At 35.1% G+C, this 24,055-nt stretch overlaps 1 protein-coding gene across 5 annotated transcripts; it reads left to right on the top strand.

Moving 5' to 3' along the window:
• The first annotated feature begins 65 nt into the window (after positions 1-65).
• mia2 (MIA SH3 domain ER export factor 2) lies at positions 66-23,431 on the top strand. 5 transcript variants are annotated; one of them, XM_084096874.1, is made up of 29 exons: positions 66-331; positions 519-652; positions 811-903; positions 1,855-2,062; positions 7,006-7,311; positions 7,505-7,578; positions 9,744-9,875; positions 9,972-9,993; positions 10,113-10,201; positions 10,500-10,571; positions 11,591-11,701; positions 11,777-11,848; positions 11,941-12,045; positions 12,193-12,315; positions 15,429-15,534; positions 15,607-15,653; positions 15,861-15,951; positions 16,560-16,698; positions 16,843-16,944; positions 17,113-17,173; positions 17,355-17,390; positions 17,498-17,565; positions 17,657-17,727; positions 17,815-17,946; positions 18,616-18,741; positions 20,850-20,954; positions 21,312-21,364; positions 21,442-21,634; positions 22,667-23,431. In XM_084096874.1, the coding sequence occupies exons 1-29, from the start codon at positions 211-213 to the stop codon at positions 22,846-22,848; spliced, it is 3,174 nt and encodes a 1,057-aa protein (XP_083953000.1). In that variant the 5' UTR covers positions 66-210; the 3' UTR covers positions 22,849-23,431. The 5 variants fall into 5 exon arrangements, with proteins under 5 accessions (XP_083953000.1, XP_083952997.1, XP_083952996.1 ...); XM_084096871.1 differs by having other exon boundaries at positions 1,855-6,784; positions 7,078-7,311; XM_084096870.1 differs by having other exon boundaries at positions 1,855-6,784.
• Positions 23,432-24,055: the final 624 nt, after the last annotated feature.

Below are 24,055 nucleotides of genomic sequence, written 5' to 3'. Positions count from 1 at the left end.
GAGTTTGTGATGTGGTGTGTTGTGATGTTAATGATTTACTGACAGTAACCTATAACCCAATCTCTGCTTGTCAGAATGTGATCTGCATAGATTGGCTCATTGTCTGACAAGACAGAGGGAATGACATTTAGCTGGGATTTAGCTTGGCTTTCCCTCTGACTATTAGATTTTGAAATGTATATGATCTACTGAGATGAAGGGAATTGCTGGATGAATCTAAACATGGCAGCTGTGCGTTCATTCATTTTGTTTCATGTTGTCTTTGGCGTTTTACATCACGGTTTGGGACTGATTTCAGACTACAAATTATGTGGAGACCCCGAATGTGAAAGTAAGTTGATCATTTATATTTAAATACCATAAAAGGAAAGATTAGACTGAAACTGTGATGTGTGTTTACCTGTTCATCTTATAATTATATGGCTTTGTGCAAAATATTTCAATTATGTGATTCATGTGCAAGTTATTGTCATGCTTTCTTATCTTTGAGGTTTTTTTTCCATTTCTCATTTCTTCAGGCATGATAAGTCGTGTGCAGGCACAGAGAGACCATACAGCTAAAGACTGCCGTTTTCTAAACCTCAAAAAAGGGGATATGATCACCGTTTACTACAAACTCACTGGAAAAAGAAATGATCTCTGGGCAGGAAGTGTGAGTCTACCATTTTCTGGTTCTGTTCTTGATTAATTAAATTGTTGATGAATTAAAAATATACATGTATGGGTTTAATGTTCTTTAAGCTTATTAAGTTTACTGATAAATAAAAACATTATATTATCATTATATTCCTAATATTTTACATTTTGCAGATAGAAAAGCTGTCCGGATTGTTCCCAAAAGATGCCATCAAAGTTGATCAACTGTTTATTGATGAGAAAAAGGAAATCCAGGTGCCGACCCAGGTAATGTATAAAAAATAAAAATAAAAATAAAAAAAAAGGTTTTATAAGGTAACCTAACAAATATGCTTCATGTGATGCATCTACATTAACTGGTTTTAGGCTGAAAATATTATTTAATATAATCAAATCAACAATTTTTTGACCTTCAAAATATCATAACGGTGTCTTCCGGTGAAATGAAATGAAAAGAAAAAATACATTTCTCCAATCATTTTGTCTGGAAAAACCCGCCAATTTCTTACAATTGATTCCCACCCTACGCTCCTAAAAATAAAGGTTCTTTATTTACCATCAGTAGAACCTTTCCACTGGACCAAAGGTTCTTTATAGTGGAAAAAAAAACTTATTTTACAGTCCTGTTCCGCATGTACAGACGAAACACTTATTATAGCAAATACAATAACTGGGTAATAACTAGGTACTAATCATGAACCTACCCCTAAACCTAACCTTAACCCATGTAGTTACCTTATATTATCCAGTACTTTCTTAGGTAAGTACACGTACTGTAAAATAAAGTGTAACTGAAAAAGGTTCTTTAGATTATCAAAATGTTCTTTAAATGAAGAAAATAATGGTTATTTTATGAACTGTTTACTGTAAGGTTCTTTGGGGAACCAAAAAAAGTTCTTCTATGGCTTCACTGCGAAAACCCCCTTCTTGTAACCTTCATTTTTAATTAAGATTGTATTTAATTTTTTCGATAATCCATTTCGCCTGTGTCACAATACAGAGGAAAAGATCTGTCAATACTTCTGTCACTACAAAACTTTAAGGCTCGGATCAGGTAGAAATAGATCATTTTTCACTTCAGTATACAGAACTATCTGACTCAACTTAGCCGGTGTGTTGACGAAGAAATCTGAATGATCTAATTCTTCCTTGTATGCTGATTTGGTTATAAAAGAGTCTTCCAAGAACATAAATATTAATCATAAATTCTCTCCTCAGGAATATGACTTCATCTGCTTTGATGAAAATGGTTCAGTCATTGAGCACAGCACTGCATTTGATGATCTGGAAGATTTCACACAAGAAACCCAAGAAAACGATATCAATGAAGTCCATGATAAACCTACTGATAGAGAAGAGAGTGAACCCAGAACAATATCTGTTCAAGATGTTTCTGATCAAAACAGCCTCGAGACAACAGAAAAAGGTGGGTCTTCATGGATAGGCTCTGCTGTTAATGGATGGTTTGGCAGGAATGAACAAAGCAATGATGAACCACAGGATGAAAGCAGTGAAGAATCCTTCAAAAGCAGAAAAATAGTGATGGATATCGAGGAGAACCACGTGGAGGAGAAGACGAACTCTGGAACGTTTGGTTGGATCAGGGGTGAACTGACCAATGCTTTTGGATTTGGAAACAAGGATCTAAAGACTGACACTCAGGACAATTTTGAGAACCCAGCAAATGATAAAGACACCTCATCTCAGGAGTCTAGCTCCTTGATAACTATGGGTAGAGATGTCTTGGGCTTTAGTGAAGACAATACTCAAGCTGCAACTAAACCTGAAGCTGAGATGGCAGATGAAAACACACACATGGAGGACCAAAGCATTCTTAACCCCAGTCAGAACATGGATGTGGATGACAAAATACAGAGAGATGAAAACAACCCTGATGACAGTGTGGAGAATGAGGATGGTCCCATGGAGAACATGAGATCAGAAAATGAAAAAGTAGAGGAACAGACGGGGTGGTACGGCAACATGTACAACAGAATTACAAACCTTTACAAAGAAGAGCAAACTAAACAAGATGAGGATGATGGAGGCAAAGACAGTTTGTCTGAGGAAGGAAGCCCTGGATCCGCTACAAACACTGAGAACATAGAAACCAAAGAGTCAGAATCAAGCTCAGAGTCCATATTTTCAGTCAGCGGCCTGACATCAGTGCTTAAACTTCCATTTCAGGCAGACACAATAGTAAAGAGAGATGAGGAAAAGACAGCAAAGGAAGAAGATCCTGTTAAGGAAGACTTTGATGAGGAACAAAATAATAGCGAGGATCAAGAAGAAGAAATGTTGAGTGATATTGATGAGCAGGACTCAAACCCAATAGACAATGATGTGATTAGTAAAACTCAGTCACTATCTGATAAAACAAAAGATACCATTGCATTTGATAGCACTGAAGAATCTAATATGACAGAAGACGGCACAGACAAGTCAGCAGATAATTTAAATGAAGAAGGTAAAAGTGCAAACAATGCTGATGTTTTAGAGGGAGAGGTGGAGCAAGACATGCAAAGTAATGAGGAAAAGACAGCAAAGGAGGTAGATTCAGGTAAGGAGGACTTTCTTGAGCAACAGAAGTTGAAAAAGGAAGAAATGTCTGATGTTGACGATGTTGATTTAATTAGTGAAACTCAGGCACTATCCGACGAAACAACGACTTTAGAAGACAGTGTTGCATCTGATGACATTAGAGAAACAGATGGCTTTTCTCAAAAATCTGACACCCAAAATGATGATGATGTTAAATCTACAAATCATTTAATTGATGTTATTCAAAGCAAAATCAAATTGACTGATTTGCCTGATGACATTTCAGAGGACAAGCTGACACAAAGTCTGTCTGATCAAGACAATTTAGACACTATCAAACCGCACAAAAGTGATGATCAAATTAGCACAGACACTGAAGCTGGTGCTGATACATCTGAACGGCCAGAGACAGACATTCATAATGAGTTGCATTATCAAAAAACACAAGAATCAAATGTTTCAGATTTGCACATTGACTCTCATATTAAGACTGTCACAATTAGTCAAAGTGTAAATGCAGATTTGAATTTGAAACCGACTGTGGATGCATTATCAGAATACATTAATGAAAAATGTTTAGCTGAAGATGACCACGGAACATCGAAAGAAGATGGTGAGTTAGTTATGGACAAAAATGACAAGTTAGTTATGGACAGAAATGACAAGTTAGTTATGGACAGAAATGATAATTTAGTTATGGACAAAAATGACAAGTTAATTATGGACAAAAATGACAATTTAGTTATGGACAAAAATGACAAGGTAGATATGGACAGAAATGACAAGGTAGATATGGACAGAAATGACAAGGTAGATATGGACAGAAATGACAAGTTAGTTATGGACAGAAATGACAAGGTAGATATGGACAGAAATGACAAGTTAATTATGGACAAAAATGATGAGTTAGTTATGGACAAAAATGACAAGTTAGTTATGGACAAAAATGACAAGTTAGTTATGGACAAAAATGACAAGTTAGTTATGGACAGAAATGACAAGGTAGATATGGACAGAAATGACAAGTTAATTATGGACAAAAATGATGAGTTAGTTATGGACAAAAATGACAAGTTAGTTATGGACAAAAATGACAATTTAGTTATGGACAAAAATGACAAGTTAATTATGGACAAAAATGACAAGTTAGTTATGGACAAAAATGACAAGTTAATTATGGACAAAAATGACAAGTTAGTTATGGACAAAAATGACAATTTAGTTATGGACAAAAATGATGAGTTAATTATGGACAAAAATTACGAGTTAGTTATGGACAAAAATGACAATTTAGTTATGGACAAAAATGACAAGGTAGATATGGACAGAAATGACAAGGTAGATATGGACAAAAATGACAAGTTAATTATGGACAAAAATGACAAGTTAGTTATGGACAAAAATGACGAGTTAGTTATGGACAGAAATGACAAGGTAGATATGGACAGAAATGACAAGTTAGTTATGGACAAAAATGACAATTTAGTTATGGACAAAAATGACAAGTTAATTATGGACAAAAATGACAAGTTAATTATGGACAAAAATGACAAGTTAGTTATGGACAAAAATGACGAGTTAGTTATGGACAAAAATGACAAGGTAGATATGGACAAAAATGACAAGTTAGTTATGGACAAAAATGACAATTTAGTTATGGACAAAAATGACAAGTTAATTATGGACAAAAATGACAAGTTAGTTATGGACAAAAATGACGAGTTAGTTATGGACAGAAATGACAAGGTAGATATGGACAAAAATGACAAGTTAGTTATGGACAAAAATGACAATTTAGTTATGGACAAAAATGACAAGTTAATTATGGACAAAAATGACAAGTTAATTATGGACAAAAATGACAAGTTAGTTATGGACAAAAATGACGAGTTAGTTATGGACAAAAATGACAAGGTAGATATGGACAGAAATGACAAGGTAGATATGGACAGAAATGACAAGTTAATTATGGACAAAAATGACGAGTTAGTTATGGACAAAAATGACAAGTTAGTTATGGACAAAAATGACAAGTTAATAATGGACAAAAATCATGAGTTAGTTGTGGACAAAAATGACGAGTTAATTATGGACAAAAATGACAAGTTAGTTATGGACAAAAATGACGAGTTAGTTATGGACAAAAATGACAAGGTAGATATGGACAGAAATGACAAGTTAATTATGGACAAAAATGACGAGTTAGTTATGGACAAAAATGACAAGTTAGTTATGGACAAAAATGACAAGTTGATAATGGACAAAAATCATGAGTTAGTTGTGGACAAAAATGACGAGTTAGTTGTGGACAAAAATGACGAGTTAGTTATGGACAAAAATGACGCACAATTAGATGAAGTATTATCAAAAAACATCACATTTTACGAAGAAAAGTTATCAGATTCAGAAGCTCTTGCAACGGAAATGGGCAATAAACATAAACTGGACACAAACATAAGGCCTTCTGATGAAGGAACTTCTCATATTCCCACTCTTGGAACCGATGAATCAGCTGTTATTAGTGAAGAAAATCTACATACAGACCTTGAGCCAAATTCAGCCCCAAACGCCACAGATGATGACATGGACAATACCAGCGACTCGCATGATGTGTTACTGGAGATACAAAAAGCAGATATTAGTATTGTTAAGGATACTGATTCAGAAGGTGAATATGCAGATGAGGTTGTAGTGAATATAGAGCAAAAGGAATTAGGTAGAGTTTCTGAACCTACAGATAATTATTTTGAAACAAAAGAGCTAAAGGGTGACACACAAATCACAAACGAGACTCTGATAGAGGAAACCCATACAAAAAGCCCATCACTGAACACATCTGATGGATCTACTCATTCAAAAGATGGTGGTCATGATCTCAGTTTACCAGAAAATGCAGACACTGATACAATTCTTAACGCTGTTAGTACTGAAGAACCAGGTGACTATACCACTTCCAAAGAAACAAAATTAACAGATGATATCTTCTCGGCGAATGACCCAGTTCAGGGTGGCAGTATTAATAATATGCTTGTTCAAAATCAGAGTGTTGAACACAAAGAGGAGACTGACACTGCAAATATGGAGGATCAAACTGATTCAGAAAGTGTCACGAAAAGGCAGGAAAGTGACACTGGTGCCACCTGGGATCAAAGTGATGATAGTGACATGGCGGTGCAGTCGGAAGATAAAGAGGAACAGGGTGATGAAGAGCAGCCTGGAAGCCCTGAAATTCAAGAAAAAAAGACTGTCAACCATTCTACAGAAACTTCTAAAGAATATACAAACTTATATCCTCATCTGAGTGAACAGAATATTCAAGATCTTTTAGATTTATTCGGAGACCACAAGTTATCTTGGCTGGATTCCAAACTAGGAAACACGGATGCAGGCCAAGTTAATACAGATCTTGAAGAACTCAGTGACTTTGAACAGCTATTGGAATACCATATGAAAATGAACACAAAAGGACGTAATCAACAACATAACAGTTTTCCTGGCAAGAATAATATTAATGAATACCCAGCACTACAAAAACTCTATACCCTCTTATCTACTCTAAGAGAGAAATATTCACCAGTGATAACAGAAGTCAGTGTAGAAAGCCCAGGTACTGATGATTCGAAACTGATCATTAAAAAAAAATAACTCCTTAAGAGCATGGCATTTTGAGATGAGATTTCATGAGATTTCATAATTTTGGTGAATATTGCATGGGACATAAACTTTTGCATATGTGATTGATGGGAAATCTAGGTTTTGTGATCTTACTCTTTGAGTTATGGTGTAAAAGTTGTCATTTTCTATAATGTTCCCTCTCTTTCATCACAGGGATCAGCGAAGATGGCTGTGTTCATGAAGCATGTCTAGATGTGAATAAGAATACACTAATCTCCTCAACAGAGCTTAAAAATAATCAAGATACCCAAGACAGATCTGATATAAATGACTTGAGCAACCCTCAAAATGAGCCAGTCACAGAGGAGAACCTTTCAGTGAGTGGAGCTAATGTGGAGGATGTTCAGACTGATGAGCAGGAAATAAGAAAGCATGAGGATTGGGTATCTTCTGAAATCAAGAAAACTACTTCCCAAAACCATGGTCTAATCTCTGAGGAGCATGTTGAATCACAGAACGGTAATCACTTTTTTTTATATCATCCTAAAATAAAAATATAAAAATTTTGTCATCACTGTCATAATTTACTCATCCACCTGTTGTTCCAAAACAATTATGAATAAATTACTTTTGAGGCGTTACATAATGACATTTCACCCTATTAAAATAGTAAATGTTAAACACTTATGTATGTTTTTGTTCTTTTTGACAGGTGAAGGGAAATTTTATCAAATGGCAGTATTTGTTGAAGTCACAATTAATGAAATTGCATCTATTGTGGACAAGGTAAGTCTTCATGTGAAATGGTGTAGGAAAAGTATCCTGCTATTTTAGGCAAGGGTACATTTGGTGTGTGTTTTTTTTCTTTCTTTTCATATTAAAGGCAAATCAACAAATTAACCTAATGTGAAATATAGCTAGTGTTTTTAAGTGATTAAACACCTTAAATGTCTGTTTTTGCCTTTTAAAATTATGATTTTGACCAATCCCTTTTTGACTGTATAACAATTTAAATAATACAATGTCATAATTTATACAAATTATTGAATTGATATTCTATTTATTCTAGTAATTTTTTTAAAAATTAACTTTTTAATGATGATCATTATTTTATGTTTGTTGTTAGACAATTACAGAATCACCTAAATCAGTGTTTTTAACTAGCCTATACAGTAAATGTACTGTACAGTACAGTAAATGTACAGTAGGCCTAGGCTATTTATCTCCTGATTATCCCATATAATACTGAGAAGAAATAATCTGAAGCCACTATTTGTTCAAATGCCATATTTTGTGTACCTCGTGGAAACTGCCGACGACTACAGTCTATTTTCTGTCTTGACTTGTCGCCAAACAGTGTCATATTTCGCACTCAAGCCAAGTTAATGATATTTAACAGTTTTTACTTTTATTTATTTTTTCAGTACTACTTTTATATAACTAAATACTTAGAAAGTAAATTAAGTAGTCATTTTGAGATAAGTCGAATCCAGACAGACTTGAGCTGCTCAACCGGTCTCTATAGTTCAGTGACTTTGTTTATAGAGGTATATATTATATTTACCTGACACACCCACTAATGAAACATACTTACCCACAAACCAAAACTATAGACGTTTAATAACCAGCCCATGACAAATATTTTTTTTTTCGTGAATGCTTATTGACTAATTCCTCAGTGTCGCTAAGTAAGTCTGTCACTTTAAAACACGAACGGGACGTTGTGGCATTCAGCAATTGGTGACGTGTGGAAGAAACCATGACCCTTATAGGGGGTATTAATGTTTTGTGGAATTTGCAGTTTTTCACATAAAAGCAAAATACTGTTTATATGAACAAAATACATATGTTTATCTTTTAAAAAACATTCAAACAAATATATCAAGTGTCCTACTTAAATCTTACCGACACAAGCTCTTATGCGTTAAGAATCCCCCCTGAAAAGGAAGAGTGCGCTCTTCCTCTATGCGCACTAGCAGTGTAGAGCAGCATCCGGCGGCACCATGGCATAACAACAGATAAATTAACAGATTAAAGAAGAACTCAGTTTGAATATAATCATGGCAGACGAATTTCAGGCCGAGTCGGTCGTCACAGAAGCGACTGACATGAAAGGAGCAGCGAATATTTACTACACACTCGCGGTGGAGAAAATCAAAGATGTATGTGTCAGTGTGTGAATGATGAAACAGCTTTAGTGTGTATGTGTGGCAGCTGTCAGCAGGTGTCACATATATTTCTAAGTTAACTATCATAGTACACATAATTTACTTGAGTGTAGTATTAACTAGATGTATGCTGGCTTTTAAATGTGTAAACTGCTCTATATTAAGGCATATAGCTGGTTAGCATTGATGCATCTGGTTCGTTGCTCATTTCAGCTTATTTTATCGTTGATTTATTAAACGTAATTATTTACAGATCTACAGCAGCTGACTTTATTTACCAGTTTATAACGGTTTAAATTGTGTAGTGTATATTGTTCTTTTACATCTTCCAGTGGCACTGGTTTTGGTCAGTTACTGATGGCCAATGACAAATGAGGATGTCTGAGAAATAAAATTGAGAAATATTTTAGTTTAAACACGTGGTAGGTTGTTATAGTCCTTTATATAATTTTAATTAGATTTTAATTTAATTAATTTAATGAGTTAATGTCAGGTGGTGTAACAGTAAAGTAAAAAGTGCTAAAATATTTTCTTTGCAAATTAGTCGATTTTTGTGATATGAATTATTATTATTTTTTAGAAGTGATAAAAGTTTATGTGAAGCTACTATTAGGTCTAAAAGGTATCATCATAGGAAAGTGGTGTTAGGTTATCTATAGGACATCCCGTTTAAAATCTTGTGTTCACTTTGTATGTATGTGTGTATGACAAAGGGAAATAAATGTTTATATTTTATACTTAATTTTTTTGAGAATCAGTATAACTGTTTAACTTATGTTTTAGGTTGTGTCTTCACTTCCTGACGATATACGGCCTGGCCCTGACTTATATGGACTTCCATGGGAAGCTGTGGTTTTCACAGGATTTTTAGGCTTATGCACACTGCTTTTGTTCAGCTGCAGATTCATTCATTCTGTAAGTCAGGCATTTCTGCTCAAGAATCACAATAAAACTTTATGAATGTCTTCATTTCACCAAGTAATCATGAGCTTTTTCTATTTTGTTCTGCAGATGAAAAGTCGACTATATGCAAGTGGGTGTTTTCCCATTTCTTTATCTTATTGGCTCTTTTCTTTAAACCTTATTATCTGTTTAACTGATACTTACTGTCAGCTCTCAATTGATCCTCCTGGCTGTTGGCTTTTTTTGCAGGTAAAGAAAAGCAAATGGCACATAAAGTTGCTGAACTGCTTGATGAAAAGTGCAAAGTGCTGGAGACATTCAGTGAGGTTAAACAGAAGGTGAGAAATGCCATGTTATACACTTCATTTCAAACTGTGATAGAAATGAAGATAAAAATAGATTTAAATAAATAAAGAAATAAATAAGTAAATAATGAGTTTAACAGTACGGTACTATAATGGGTAGAAAAGACAATAATTTGACTTGATAGTGACCTAACAAAATAATTTTTTGAATAATATTTTAAACATATTTATCATATTTTAAATATGAAAGGGTCTTTGTACAAGAAACTATGTATATGCCTTGCATGAACCCCTACTCTAAACAATGCTGTCTGTCTGTCTGTCTCAACAGTTTGACAAACTAGAGTCCAAACTGCAGAACAATGGCATGTCTGCACAAGCTGCAGAAAATGACAGTTTAGAGGTAAAGACGATCATTATGTGTGTGCCTAAACCTAACCTTAACTCATGTAGTTACCTTATATTATCTAGTACTTTCTTAGGTAAGTACACTGTAAGTAAACGTAAGTGCACGTACTGTAAAATAAAGTGCAATTGAGATTGTATTACACATAGTTGCCACTCAAACCTGTTTGTAAAAAAAAACATGCAATTACTTAGCCACTAATGTTTAAAGTGCCCCTATTATGCTATTTTAAAGGTTCCTGTTTTTGTTTTGGAGGTTTCCAACAATAGGTTTACATGCATCCAAGGTCAAAAAAACACGTTCATTTTCATTTTCTCATAATATACAATGCAGCATCACCTCTTTTCTCACAGTGTCTGAAATGGCTTGATCAAGGATCCGGTCTCCCTAAACCCCTCCTCTCTGAGAGCCTGCTCTTCTCTGATTGGTCAGACGGCTCAGTCTGTTGTGATTGGTCTACCGCCTACAGTGCTTTTCGAAAACAAAATGACCATTACCAAATTACTTCCTCAGCAGTTGTATACATAGTTATACGAACAGTAACAATGGCGTCAGTTTTACCGTATCAATTCAAGTCCTCATCCTTTGGAAGTTCATGCAAAGTGGATTTGCTTTGCAGCGCAAAACACAGCATCTTTTCAACATGTCGACAACACAAACCAAACTTTTTTAGCCCGCAGCTTCAATTACAGTGTTTGAGGGCGGGTCAAAATAGATGTTGTTCGCGGACAGCCAATGAAGACTATAGACGGAAAGTGGACATTATGCAGGAAATGAGACTGGAATTGGTGACAACTCATTTCGGCAATTCAGAATCTATTCTTTCTATTTCTTTCTATTCTTAGGAGACGATAACTTTATTTGTTGTGCACTTTGACCTTTAAAACTTTGCAGACCTTTTACGTTCACAAACAGCTATATCACACACTGAATGAAAGGTAAAGCATAATAGAGGCACTTGTCTCCCTGACCACTTCACTTGTTACCTGACCCTTGTCCAATTATGTTGCCCTTAGGTGTCGTCAAAGAAGCTTGAACAGTCAAATGCTCAGATAAAAAAGGAAGTTAAGAGGCTACAAGAAGAACTGTCCCAACAAAACAAAGCAAGAAAACAACAAGAGGATCAGGTAATGTTGTCATACACACAGATGCACGTTATGTTGCTTGAATCTGTCTAAATGGCTTTTATTTCTGTTTTACAGCTTGCTGAACTTGAGCAGATTTTAAGTAATTTAGAAGAGGAAGCTAAGGATCGAAAGTCACAGTTAGAACAGGTATTGACTATGTAGATGATGCATATTTCAGTCATATTCCTCAATAATTGTCATTTGTAATTCTATACTGTTACCTGTATTTTCATGTGCAGGACAACACAACACTGAAGATTCATGAGATCAACACAGAGAGACTACAGAAAAACCTGCAGGCGGCCAAAGAAGAGCATGCAATGCTCCTCGAGAGTAAAGCACAGGTGAGATTTGTGTTTGTGTGTTTAGTTTAGAGAGAAAAAATGTATATATTTTCAAGCTTTAACATAACTGTTATAAAATCATTGTAATGCAAGACGTTTCATGGCTTACATTTACCATGCGTGTATGTATGGCCATCACCACTACAGCTTGTGCAAGAAGCAGAGGACTGGGGTGAACGCCTCGGTGAGCTGGAGGAGGAGATGAAAATGTGTGAAAGATCTCATTCTGGCATGCTGGAGGACTGCACAAATAAAGACGAGCGCATCAAGGTAAAAACACATCGACACCAGAATAGAAGTTGACTAGTATGGGTTTGTCAAGTATATACGCCAGTATTTACACCACTGTTCAAAACTTTGTAAGAGTTGGTAAGATTTTTTAACAATGTTTTTGTAAGAAATACTCACCAGGGCTGCATTTATTTGACCAAAAATACAGTAAAACAGCAATATTGTGAAATATTTTGACAATTTAAAATAACTGTTTTCTATTTGAATATATTTTAAAATATAATTTACTCCTATGATGGCAAAGCTGCATTTTCAACATCATTACTCCAGTCTTCAGTGTCAAATGTTCCTTCAGAAATCATTCTAATATGTTGATTTGCTGCTCAAGAAACATTTATTATTAGGGATGCACCGAAATGAAAATGCATGAAATGAAATTAAATTTTAAGACGCACTTGCCCAAAAACCCAAAACGTAAATTAATAATCAATTAATAATCAATTAATTAATCACACACTCATAGCTAAAACTGAGTACAAACATTTAAACTGCACATGATGCCGTTTTTATATCAACTTTTTAATAGCAGAATTGTTTCTACTCCAGTTTGATGGTGAAATATAAACATTTAAAAGACAATAAACTGTAATAACTTGTTTTCATGACAGATTTATTCATTCATACATTAAATAATGAAGACATCACTAATAGGTTAAGTAAAAATGTAATGAATATGTAATACAGTTGCATATATTAAGCAAAATGTTTTTTTTTTTTTTCTTGTTAACTAATGAGTTCATGAACATTGAATAGCTTTCTTGGGGTTAACATTTAGTGACATTGTATAGCCTACAAGCTGTTTTATTGACGTCTTTTCCCGGTTGATGCACGAATTGAGTGATTACATGAGACCGGATTCATTTCGGTAAGTTGTAGTGTATTTTTCAACATACCTTCTGGTGTTCACCCATGTTTATTTCGTGCTAACTAGTAGTAAAGAGGAGAAAAGATGATCGGTTCACATACGTTTGATCCATGCTGCCGCCTGAACTAAGGAGGCTACAGTGATCTGTCATGCCGTATTAAAGAATGCCAAAATAAAAAAAATTATTTGAATTTCATATAAAAATCGAAATTTTTTAAAGTTGAGACTTTGCTTCATATTAAAAGTAACAAAGGGCAAAGCTTTTTACGATTATTGGATGGCTGGCAGGCGTGCAACAAATGTTTAGTGAAATTTTGTTCAGGCTTCAACCGAAAATAGATTTTAGATAGATTTAGATTTCAGAAACCATATAATTTCAGATTAAAATCGAGAAATGAATATTGACAATTCAGAGCTAGTGTCCACACAGCTGACTGTTGTAGCTTATCCACCTTGTGTGCACGAAATAAATCAAAACATGCCATCGGAGAAGTGCTAATTAAACGATGCATCCCTATTTCTAATTATTATCAATGTTCCTAAAACAGAACAGCATTTATTTGAAATGTCTTTACTGTCACTTTTCGTTAATTTAATGCATCCTTGCTGAATAAAATAATACATTTCTTTAAAAAAAGATATATTACTAACTCCAAACGGTAGTGTGTGTGATATAATAAATTGATAACAAATTAGATGTACACAATATTGTGGATATTTAAATTCATTATATATATATATATATATATATATATATATATATATATATATATATATATATATATATATATATATATATATATATATATATATATATATATTAGAGCTGCATGATTAATTGAGAATAAATCGCGATCTCGGTTCAAACACCCGCGTATTTCTTATTCCTAAATGACAACGATTCGCTATTTCTATTAAGCCTTTGACAAGTACGATCACAGCGAAACATAAATCTTGGTTGGTGCTGCTGCTGATCCAGAGAGAGCAGTTATCATGTGTACAGGGCTCCAGACTAGCATTTGAGAGCAGTAGCACCTCTGCCACTCAGTTCTACAGATGGTGGTGCTAGCACCTGATTTGGTGGTGCTGGGGGGATAATATTATATTATTTATTAAGTTTTATTAATAATCAGAAAATTACTGTTGTTTTGCATTAATAAGTGCAGTTACTAATGATATTGCATGTTTGTTTATTGGAAATTTGACAGTAAAACACTGAGCTGGAATTGAGATGCAGATAAAAATTTACTTTTATTAACAACAGTAATGTACAAAAACCTCATTTTTATAGGGAAAATGTAAATATTCTTCTTTTAAATGTACCATTGTTCTATAGTATCATACTGAACTGACTAACAGCTTCAGTGATTCTTAAAGGAGCGCTCTTTACTTGCTTTCTGTGTAATTCGGTCACAATTTGACAAAAAGATTTTGTTTTTCATGAGACTTCCCACTTTTTAAAGTCAATAAGTGCTCCTCTGCTGCCATCTACTGGTTATAGTGGTAATTTAATGTCTTTTAAAAAAATAAATAAAGGTGTTTGCCACGAAGTCTTCTTTTTCCTACGTCTTCAAACATTTAGTTTTACAAATCATCACATTAAAAATAACATTAAAATGTTATATTTAGAGCTTTGAAGTGCTGGAAAAAGTGTGAAGCACTTGAAAGCCCTTGAAATGTGCTTACATTTTAATCTCAAAAGATTCGAACCCTGAGATGAATAATGTAAAAACATTCAACTATTTCTGCCACAATACCATGTCTCAATACCATGGTGAATGTTTGTGATTTGTGGATTGAAAAGCCTTCTATAACTTGTTCGTTCATGGCACAGTGTTTCTCCTGGTTACTATGTCAGTGCTGTTTGTTCCGATTCAGTTTATAATAGAGAATTGTGCAAATTTGAATGCTTCTCATTGGATCTTGCAGTAGGTATGATTATTAATACAGCTTTTATCAGTTGGGCAATAAGGTTGTGGCACCAGTGCGACCACTTTGACGCACCGGCAGGAAAAAAGGTCGGAAAATGCGACCATTTGGTGACAGTCTGGAGCCCTTTGTAAAGTTATAAACAGCTTCACAAACAGTTTTTTCAACCACACAGTGTCATATATATTGGTTTGTCCACCGATAGATCGGTCCGTCCACACAGTCTTGTACCCAAAACCGCATTTCAGTAAAACTGCATTTCTAAAAATCTGTTTGTCTTTTTCTTTTCTTACATCAGTCCCTGACAGAGTGCCTTTTGAAGATGAGAGATTGGGATTCTGAGGACGAGAGCAGCTTTGATGGCAGCACTAATACAGCTGGAACTGAGAATGGAGACAGTTCAGGTGGGAATATTGTTAGTCTGTTTTTAAGTCAAGTCTTGAAGTATCGTCTCATGAATTTTGTTATGCTTGCAGAGTCCCATAAGAAGCAAAAAGTACAGAAACTCATTGAAGCAGCCAAGGTATTCCTACTTACATCCTGGTTGTCTCAAACATAGTGAACCACCTAGATGGCACATATGACTGCCAAACATGATGTCTAGGATGGCAGCTCATTAGGTTTTGAAACACAACCTTTATGTGTCAGATTAAATGAATAACGCCTGTCTACATCCAGAATACTAATAGAAATTATGCTATAAATAAGTGTGTCCTTCTTTTTGTCACAGATGAGTGCAGACTTAAAGTCCATGGAGGAGGACAAAAACAGGGTGTTCGCCAAACTTGCAGATGAAATGAAAGCCAAAGAAGATCTCCTAGGTAAACAGTTTGGTTCCTGCATGCAACTATTCATTTGCTATATTCTTTTGTTGATTTAAAAGTTTTGATTGGTTGTAGAAAGACAATGTGACCCATTCATACATGGTAAGATCTTTAGGCACCTTATGATTTTGTTTCCGATTAATTTGTATTCTTATCTTGGATCACAATGGATTTGCTTTCAAATTCAAATTTAATTATAAAGCACATTTAAGAAAACAACTGGTTTTTGCCAAAGTGCTGTACAACACAGGGTCACAATAAAACAAGTGAAACACATAAAACACAACATTTAACAGCTCTCATACTGTGTTAAACGCCTTATGATAAAAATAGGTCTAGATTTGGGCATGTCTAGTATACAGAGGCAAATTATTCCATAGTTTTGGTGCAGCAACCGCACAGTCTCCTTTGCTTTTCAATCTTGCTCTTGGAATGGCCAAAAGGAAATGGTTGGCAGATCTTTTTATAGGATAGCAATTACTATGCAAATAGTATGATGAGCAATGCAACTGGAGCTTATTCGGTTTAGCCTGATTATATCAAACAGTATCATTTAGACTCTAAATGAAGATTAGACTTGTTTTCTTGTTTCTCTGTATTCTAAGAGGGGATCAAACAACTTGAGGGGCAGAAGGAGGTCTTGGAGTCAGAGAGTGTCAGCTATTCTAGTGAAAGCCAGAAACTCCAGCAGAAACTCCAGATCATGACGGAGATGTACCAGGAGAATGAACTCAAACTGCACAGGTTTGGACCGGAGCACAGAAGCTGCATCTCATAAAACACAAACTTCATCTTCCACTCATTGTCTTTGCACTTTGCAGTCTCTTTTTTCAATGGAAATGAAAATACTAATGCCAATAATTCAATTATTTCTTAAACTCTGGTCAGGTTGTTGACGGTGGAGGAGAAGGAACGTTCGCAGAAGGAGGAGAAGCTCAACAAGGCAGGCAAAAAGATCAGTCTCGCTGCAGAGGGGCTCGTCACTTATAGGTGAGAGCAACTTGTTTAGCACACATGAGGAAGTCGCGTTAATTATGTTTGAGTATGTGTTAAAATAAAAGGAAATGTGCTCTGAGAAAGGCAGGAAACATAATGCAAGATGGATGTTCACCAAAACAGGAAGTTTACATTATAGTCTCTTTCACTATGTTTAAATAGACAACGAGCCAAAGAACTAGAGGAGGAACTGGACCGGACTTCACAAGCTTATAAGAATCAGGTGACACACTTAAAATTATTATAAGAATCAGGTGACACACTTAAAATAAATATTTATTATACAAATATTTTGACTACAAATTAGACGCATCTTAAAATGTTAAAAACCTGACCAATTTATAATATCCTGTTGTTGTTTTTTTAGTAATATTCATTATATACATTTTTCTTTTTTCTACCAGATAACGTCTCACGAGAAAAAGGCTCATGATAACTGGGTAAGTTGTTTTCCGACCACTTAAGTTTGATCTATATCAGTTGTCAGTAGCTTACAGATGTATTTTGTGTCTGATACTCTCTGTATTCTGAATTGTCTGTGTTATAGCTAGCCGCGAGGGCCGCGGATCGAGACCTGGCTGATGTCAAGAGAGAAAACGCTCATCTCCGCCAGAGGTGAGATTGGCTAGAGACTACTTTACTTTAGTGTTTTCTATACAAGAGAAGCAGCATTTATTCATTCATATGAATGTGTTTACAATTACAGGCTGACTGATGCCCAATTTAAAGTCGATATTCTTGATAAGGATATACGAGAAGGCAGACCTTTATTTAGAGGTCAGATTCTCTGCATTTCCCTTGCATAGTACATGTCTCTCTGTTTAAAATGGTATTAAACATGAGATGCATTTCTCCATGTCTAAGATGAAAGATCTCCATATGGACCCTCTCCTCTTGGCCGACCATCCTCAGAAACACGGGCCTTCCTGTCCCCTCCTACACTAATGGACGGCCCCCCTCGACTCTCACCTCAGTTTGTTATGGGTCCAGGCAGAGGTGATATACACAAATCCCTTCCTTATATATTCTGGGAAATGTCTCTTAGCTAGTATGAGCAATGTGATTTATTCATTGAATTCTCAGTCTTTAGTTTAGCAAGGTTATCTTGCTGTATTTTGTGTGTGTGTGTTTGTATCACCTTCATGAATCCTGTAAAACTGCATGTTCCCATAAAATATAGTTGACATGTTTGCATTAAGGGTAACGGGTCTGATTTCTCACGGTTTGCTTTGCTTTGCTTTGGTTTGGTAAATGCTTGATACGTGGCTATTTCTGATGGCTTCTGTAAATTCAGCTTCATCCTCAGCACCATCACAGGAATATAATTGATATATCCAGTACCATCTTTACAACTGCTCAAGTGACTATTAGTATCTATTCATTTTTTATCCTCTTTAGGTTATTTATTGCATATCAATAATAATTAAACACCTGAGATGTACCAGTGCCATTTTTTTTACGGTACAAAACGCACACTAAACCGTGGGCAACAAACCATTCCCCAAGTTTGCATATAGTCGAGTCTCTTCATGTTTTGTTACCTCGTTAATATTTTGTGGGTTGTCTCCCTTTCCTCCCTTTTCCATTCTTAACTTCCTCAAATATTTGGATGTGCTGTCTCTCCACTCCATTCATCTTCCTTCACTCTCACTGTCACATAATCAGCATCCCGAGGCATGGTAGAGCCCCCTAGTGGTGGGCCAGACTTTGAGCGGAGTGGCCCTCACTCTGATAGTGGCTCACTGTCTCCCTCCTGGGACAGGGAACGCAGGGGCCCTCCCGGCCCTCCAGGTACAGTGATGTTCCCACTGCTCTGGCTGTCCTGTAGCAGGAGGAAATACTTCTCTAGCTCTCAAAAGTCAAGAACCATGGGCACATTAATATAAGTTCTCATTTTTACATATACGCTGAGGTTAGCCAATCGTAACAGGTCATTTACATGCATAGTCTTAAAGGTAAAGTATAGCAAAAACCGCCTGTTCATTTATGACAGTCAGCGAGAGGGAGGAAATGGTTGTGTGAAACTAATTATAATGCAAGACATTTTTACTAATATTTCAAATTGACTTGAATTGAAATTGAGGTAACACTTTACAACAAGGTTCATTAATTAACATTAGTTAACTACATTAGTTAACATGAACTAATAATGAACAATACTTCTACAGCATTTATTAATCTTAGGTAATATTCATTTCAACATTTACTAATACTTTATTAAAATCAAATGTTGCATTTGTTAACATTAAAGGAGCTGTATGTAAGAAATGTATTTCAATTCATCATAAAATGGCCCTGATATGTCACTAGACATTAAGAAATCATGTTCATTTCAAATACTTATATCACTGACAACAGTAGTACGGCCAGGATATTGTCATTTAAAAAGTGAAGTTGCAGCCCTCAACTGATGTTGATGTTGTCATGTTGTGTTTTGGCCTGAAGCGCCACCCTCCACCTATCTACCAATCACGAAGTCAGTAGTGTTTCGGCATCCGGGTTGCCAGCTCTGCTCTAGTTACCACAGCTACATAGCAGCCTATGTTCCTGCTGGATCCTGCAGCCTATCTGGCAACCTCGAGTCAGGGGGGAGGGGGAGGGGATACACCGCTCTACAGTAATTTGAAAGTGATTGCAGTACCAGTTTTGGCCACAATCTTACATACGGCTCCTTTAACATAATGCACTGTGAACTAACATGAACAAACAATGAACGACTGTATTTTTATTTTAACAAAGATTAATAAATACTGTAACAAATGGTTTGTTCATTGTTAGTTCATGTAAAGTGTTACCGAAATTGAATTGAAAAAATTAATGCTTCAAAAATGTACAGTATGCAAACAATGAGGCAGTGTCAGTTTGCTATTTATTTCTGAATACCAATTATTGAACTGTCTTGTGCCTGTAATTTAGCCAACTGTGTGAAGTGAGGCTCATATAAAGGTGTTTCTGTTACTGAAGCTCAAACTCAGTTATTCAGAGGTCGCTGAGAAGCGCTGACTCAGCCGCACAGCTCATTGAAGAGTCGCAGAACTGGGCCTTCTTTGTTCTAGACGTTTCTGCGTTTTTGGCCAGTGCGTCAGGCTTTGTCCCACTGCCCCCTGCTGCTCCTCACTGCTGGGCCTAATACTGTCGCTTCAGCGCAGGCATTAGTTATTTCATACTGCAGGCGTGAAGAGCACAGGACATCACTGTATTTTTTAATGTCATTATCATCATGGCCAAACCTACAGTGGTGGTTTTACATCGTGTGTAGTGCATCATTACCATTGCATCCTCTGTGTTCATCAGCCAATTAGTTTTAGATGTATAATAACTTAAGTTTGTATTTGTAATGCAGGGAACAATGTAGTTACTATAGTAATTATTATTATAAATAGTGCATAATTACATGCAACTAACCTTAACCAAACCCTAATTCTAATCCTAACCTTATAGTTAATTATTATTACACAGTACTTAAATGTATAATTACACTGTAACACGGACACCTTAAAATAAAGTGTAACCGTAATGTACAATGTGTTCGAAAGGTTGTAGTGTTTAGTTATATTTATATAATTTTTTATTTTATAAATAAATAGGTTACACTTTATTTTAAGGTGTCATTGTTACAGTGTAATTATATATTCAAGTACTGTGTAATATTAATTAACTACATGTACTTACTATAGGGTTAGGGTAGGATTAGGATTTGGTTGAGGGCTATTTGCATGTAATTATGCATAATTTACTGTTATTACTATGGTAAGTACATGTAACATATGTAACAAAGAAACTGTAAAATAAAGTGTTACTTTATCTGATGCCATAATATGCATTCAAAAGGCTCTAGGATTTAGTTATAATAATAATAATTAATTAACTAAATTAATGTATTTTTTTAATATGTTTAGGTCACCCTCTCCCAGATCCAGGTTTGGCATATAGAAGGCCTCCTCCAGGTCTGTATCCTATGGGTCCTTTGCCTCCTAGATTTCCGTATTTGGGTGACAAATCAGGTGAGCCTTTCCATGTGACCTCTTCTACAATATGTTTGACTTCTCCTCTGCTTCTCTTAAAGGTCAACTGTAACTGTAGAATTATAAATAGCCCATATGACTTATATATACAAGCCTAACATCATAAATAATAGGGAAAAACTGAGCTCCATATTCCCATGGTAATTCGAGTACCATTATTGGCAGAAACTCCCTGCTGACTTGTTTTTATGTAGCTCATGTAATGGCATTATCAAAGCATGATTAAGCACTTTTTTTACAACAATCATCAAGAATTAAATGAAAATGAAAATGTAAGATTGAGACTTTGGCTCACAGATCCTTAAATTATTTACTCTCTCTGCTTTTCTTTTTCAGATCCATCATTTCTAAGAAACAGCTCATCTATCAGTGAGAATGAGAGCAGAGAAGTGAGTAAACCTCTCTGTACTATATCACTCGATGGAGTTTTTGTACACAGCCATAACTGAAATGTGTCTTCTCACAGGGTCCTCACACGATGCCTGGTGACATGAGATTGCCCCCGGATCCAGATTCAAGAATGGGACCTCCTCCGGGTCCCCCATTAATGGGAATACCTCCACCGATGGACCCTAGGGACCCACGTTTCCCACACAGGGGCCCTTATGGACCTCCGGAGTTCTTTCCCCCTCGTGGGCCAGGAGTTCCCCCCATGGGCAGTAAGTTCACTTTTTCCACTTGTGCAGGTGGAAATTTTTGTTGAAATGTCAGATTAAAGACAAAGTGTAAGTGCATTTGGAGCAAATTTAGCTTCTGAAATGTGAGGATTTTTTTGCAAATGAAAAGCATATTTATTGGGAAATAATTTAGATTTGAAAAAAATATAAATAAATTGGATAAATGATTTGATTTGATAAGTTGATTATTATTGGTTAATATTATTTAGTAGTTACTAATTATTTTAGTAATTTATTATTATTCAATCTTTGCTATTTTGCTTATTATTTGACACTGTCCTAGTTCAAACTAACATTACTACTACACTTAACTTTTAGCTCAATTTAACTAATATATATATATATATATATATATATATATATATATATATATATATATATATATATATATATATATATATATATATATATATATATATATATATATATATGAATGTGTGTGTGTGTGTGTATATATATAGATGTGTGTGTGTGCACAAAAGGCTGCATCACTTCAGTTTTGTGTTCTAGTACAAATTGATAAATTATTATTGTTATTAGACTTTAATTTTGCCATTTCATTTATTACAAAATAAGACTCAGCTACTTGGATTTTTATATGCATTATTAATTAATTAATATATATATTTTAATGGAAATATGAGGTAGAATCAATTTAGAAGTTTGAGTATTATTATTATTATTATTACACTTTAACTTTTGCCATTGGATTTATAACATGATAGGACTCAGCTATATGGATTTTTTTTTACACATTTATTTATTAAATTATTTAATCTATATACATTCATGGGAATTTGTACAAAAGGCTGCATCATTTCAGAGTTTTCAGTCTGATTATTTGGCAGTGTCCTAGTACAAATTGATAAAATATGATCATTATTATTACACTTTAATTTGATTTATTACAAGTTAGGACTCAGCTACTTGGGATTCTTTTTTTTACACCTTTATTTAAATTTTATGTATACTGTCTTGGTACAAACTGATAACCTTTAGCACCATTTCCTCTAGTGCGAGGGCCACTTCCCCCTGGAATGTTTCCCAGAGCTCCAATGCCGCTCCCTCAACATATGGGATATCTTCCACCACGACATGTGTGTGACAGTTTCCCCCCTGGACCGCCTCCCAGACCCTCCCCACCAGGCAGCGAGCAGCCGCCCAACCAGTCGCCCTCTCCTCATGATGTCATCTGATCTTCCCATCTCGCGCTCTCTTCCTGCAGACTGTTTTCAGCTTCCTGTTGTTGTGCTCAGGGGGTGTTTCCTTTGATATGTAACCACAGTAGCCTTGTGGTTATCTATTTTGTCTTAGTCGAAACTTGTTTGAAAGAGCAAGCATGGCAAAGGATACAGCACATACCACTGGTTATTTTACAAAGAGGAAGTAGATGTCTGTGTTTCAGGTACAGTGTAAGTGTACAGCCTTTCTGAACCTGTAGGTAAAGTGTAAAAAGACAATGAAGACTGCCTTATAGGATTATAGGTGCTCAGGATTGTAATATTATGATGCTTTTTTAAATTGAAGGTAGTTGATGAAAGGTCCTCATATTTGTCAGACTGTATATATAGAAAGTGTACTAAGTATATATTGTGAATAGGATGTTGTTGAAACCCAGACTTTGGTAACTAACTCGACAAATCCAACAACTCAGTCCAGAGAACCGTCCATGTAGCGTATATATATATTTATAGTTTCCTCAAATAACAATTCATGCCTTAAAAAAATACATGGTCTGATGAAATCATATACATTAATAATAAAGATGTCATTGGATTATTTTGTTTTCTGTGCTAAGATATAAAGCGAACGCATCATGGTTCCCACAATCATGAAAAACTTGGAAATATCCAGGAAGTTACAAAGTGTGATTTCCAAAAAGAATGCAGAAATATTAAAGTGCTGGTCAATACTGATAATAGTGTTCATATTATTTATGCCTGATATCCGATAAACGGCTGGCTAATATTAAAAAAAGTATACTATTAATTAAATCAATTGTTTTAAATGCATTGCATAAATGTATGCATCACAACAATGTACAGTACGAAAAATGGACATTTTGTGATTTGCTAAAGATATATTTAAGTGTATAGATGAACTACAAGTGTACAAAGGTAATGTAAACGTAAACAGGGAAAATGAGCGTTTGCAGTTGAATATCTAAATATGTACAATTGCAGTAGTTTAATGCTGTACGATTACACTTTTTACCCATATTTGAGCAATCAAAAATGCTTGTTTTTAGGAATAAACTAATGTGGTGATTTAGGAAATGCCTAACAAATACAAGTTTTTGGTTTTGTTACAGCCACTCAACAATCACCTTATGTGCTTTACTGCGCTCAAGTACAATGTGATCGGAACATGTTTTACACATTTTAAGTAAGATTAATTAAAACA

The sequence above is a fragment of the Abramis brama genome (genome assembly GCF_963993115.1).
Source record: "Abramis brama genome assembly, chromosome: 21".
Lineage (NCBI taxonomy): Eukaryota > Metazoa > Chordata > Actinopteri > Cypriniformes > Leuciscidae > Abramis > Abramis brama.
Note: the sequence above shows the minus strand (reverse complement) of the source record. Positions and strands in the feature narration are given on the sequence as shown.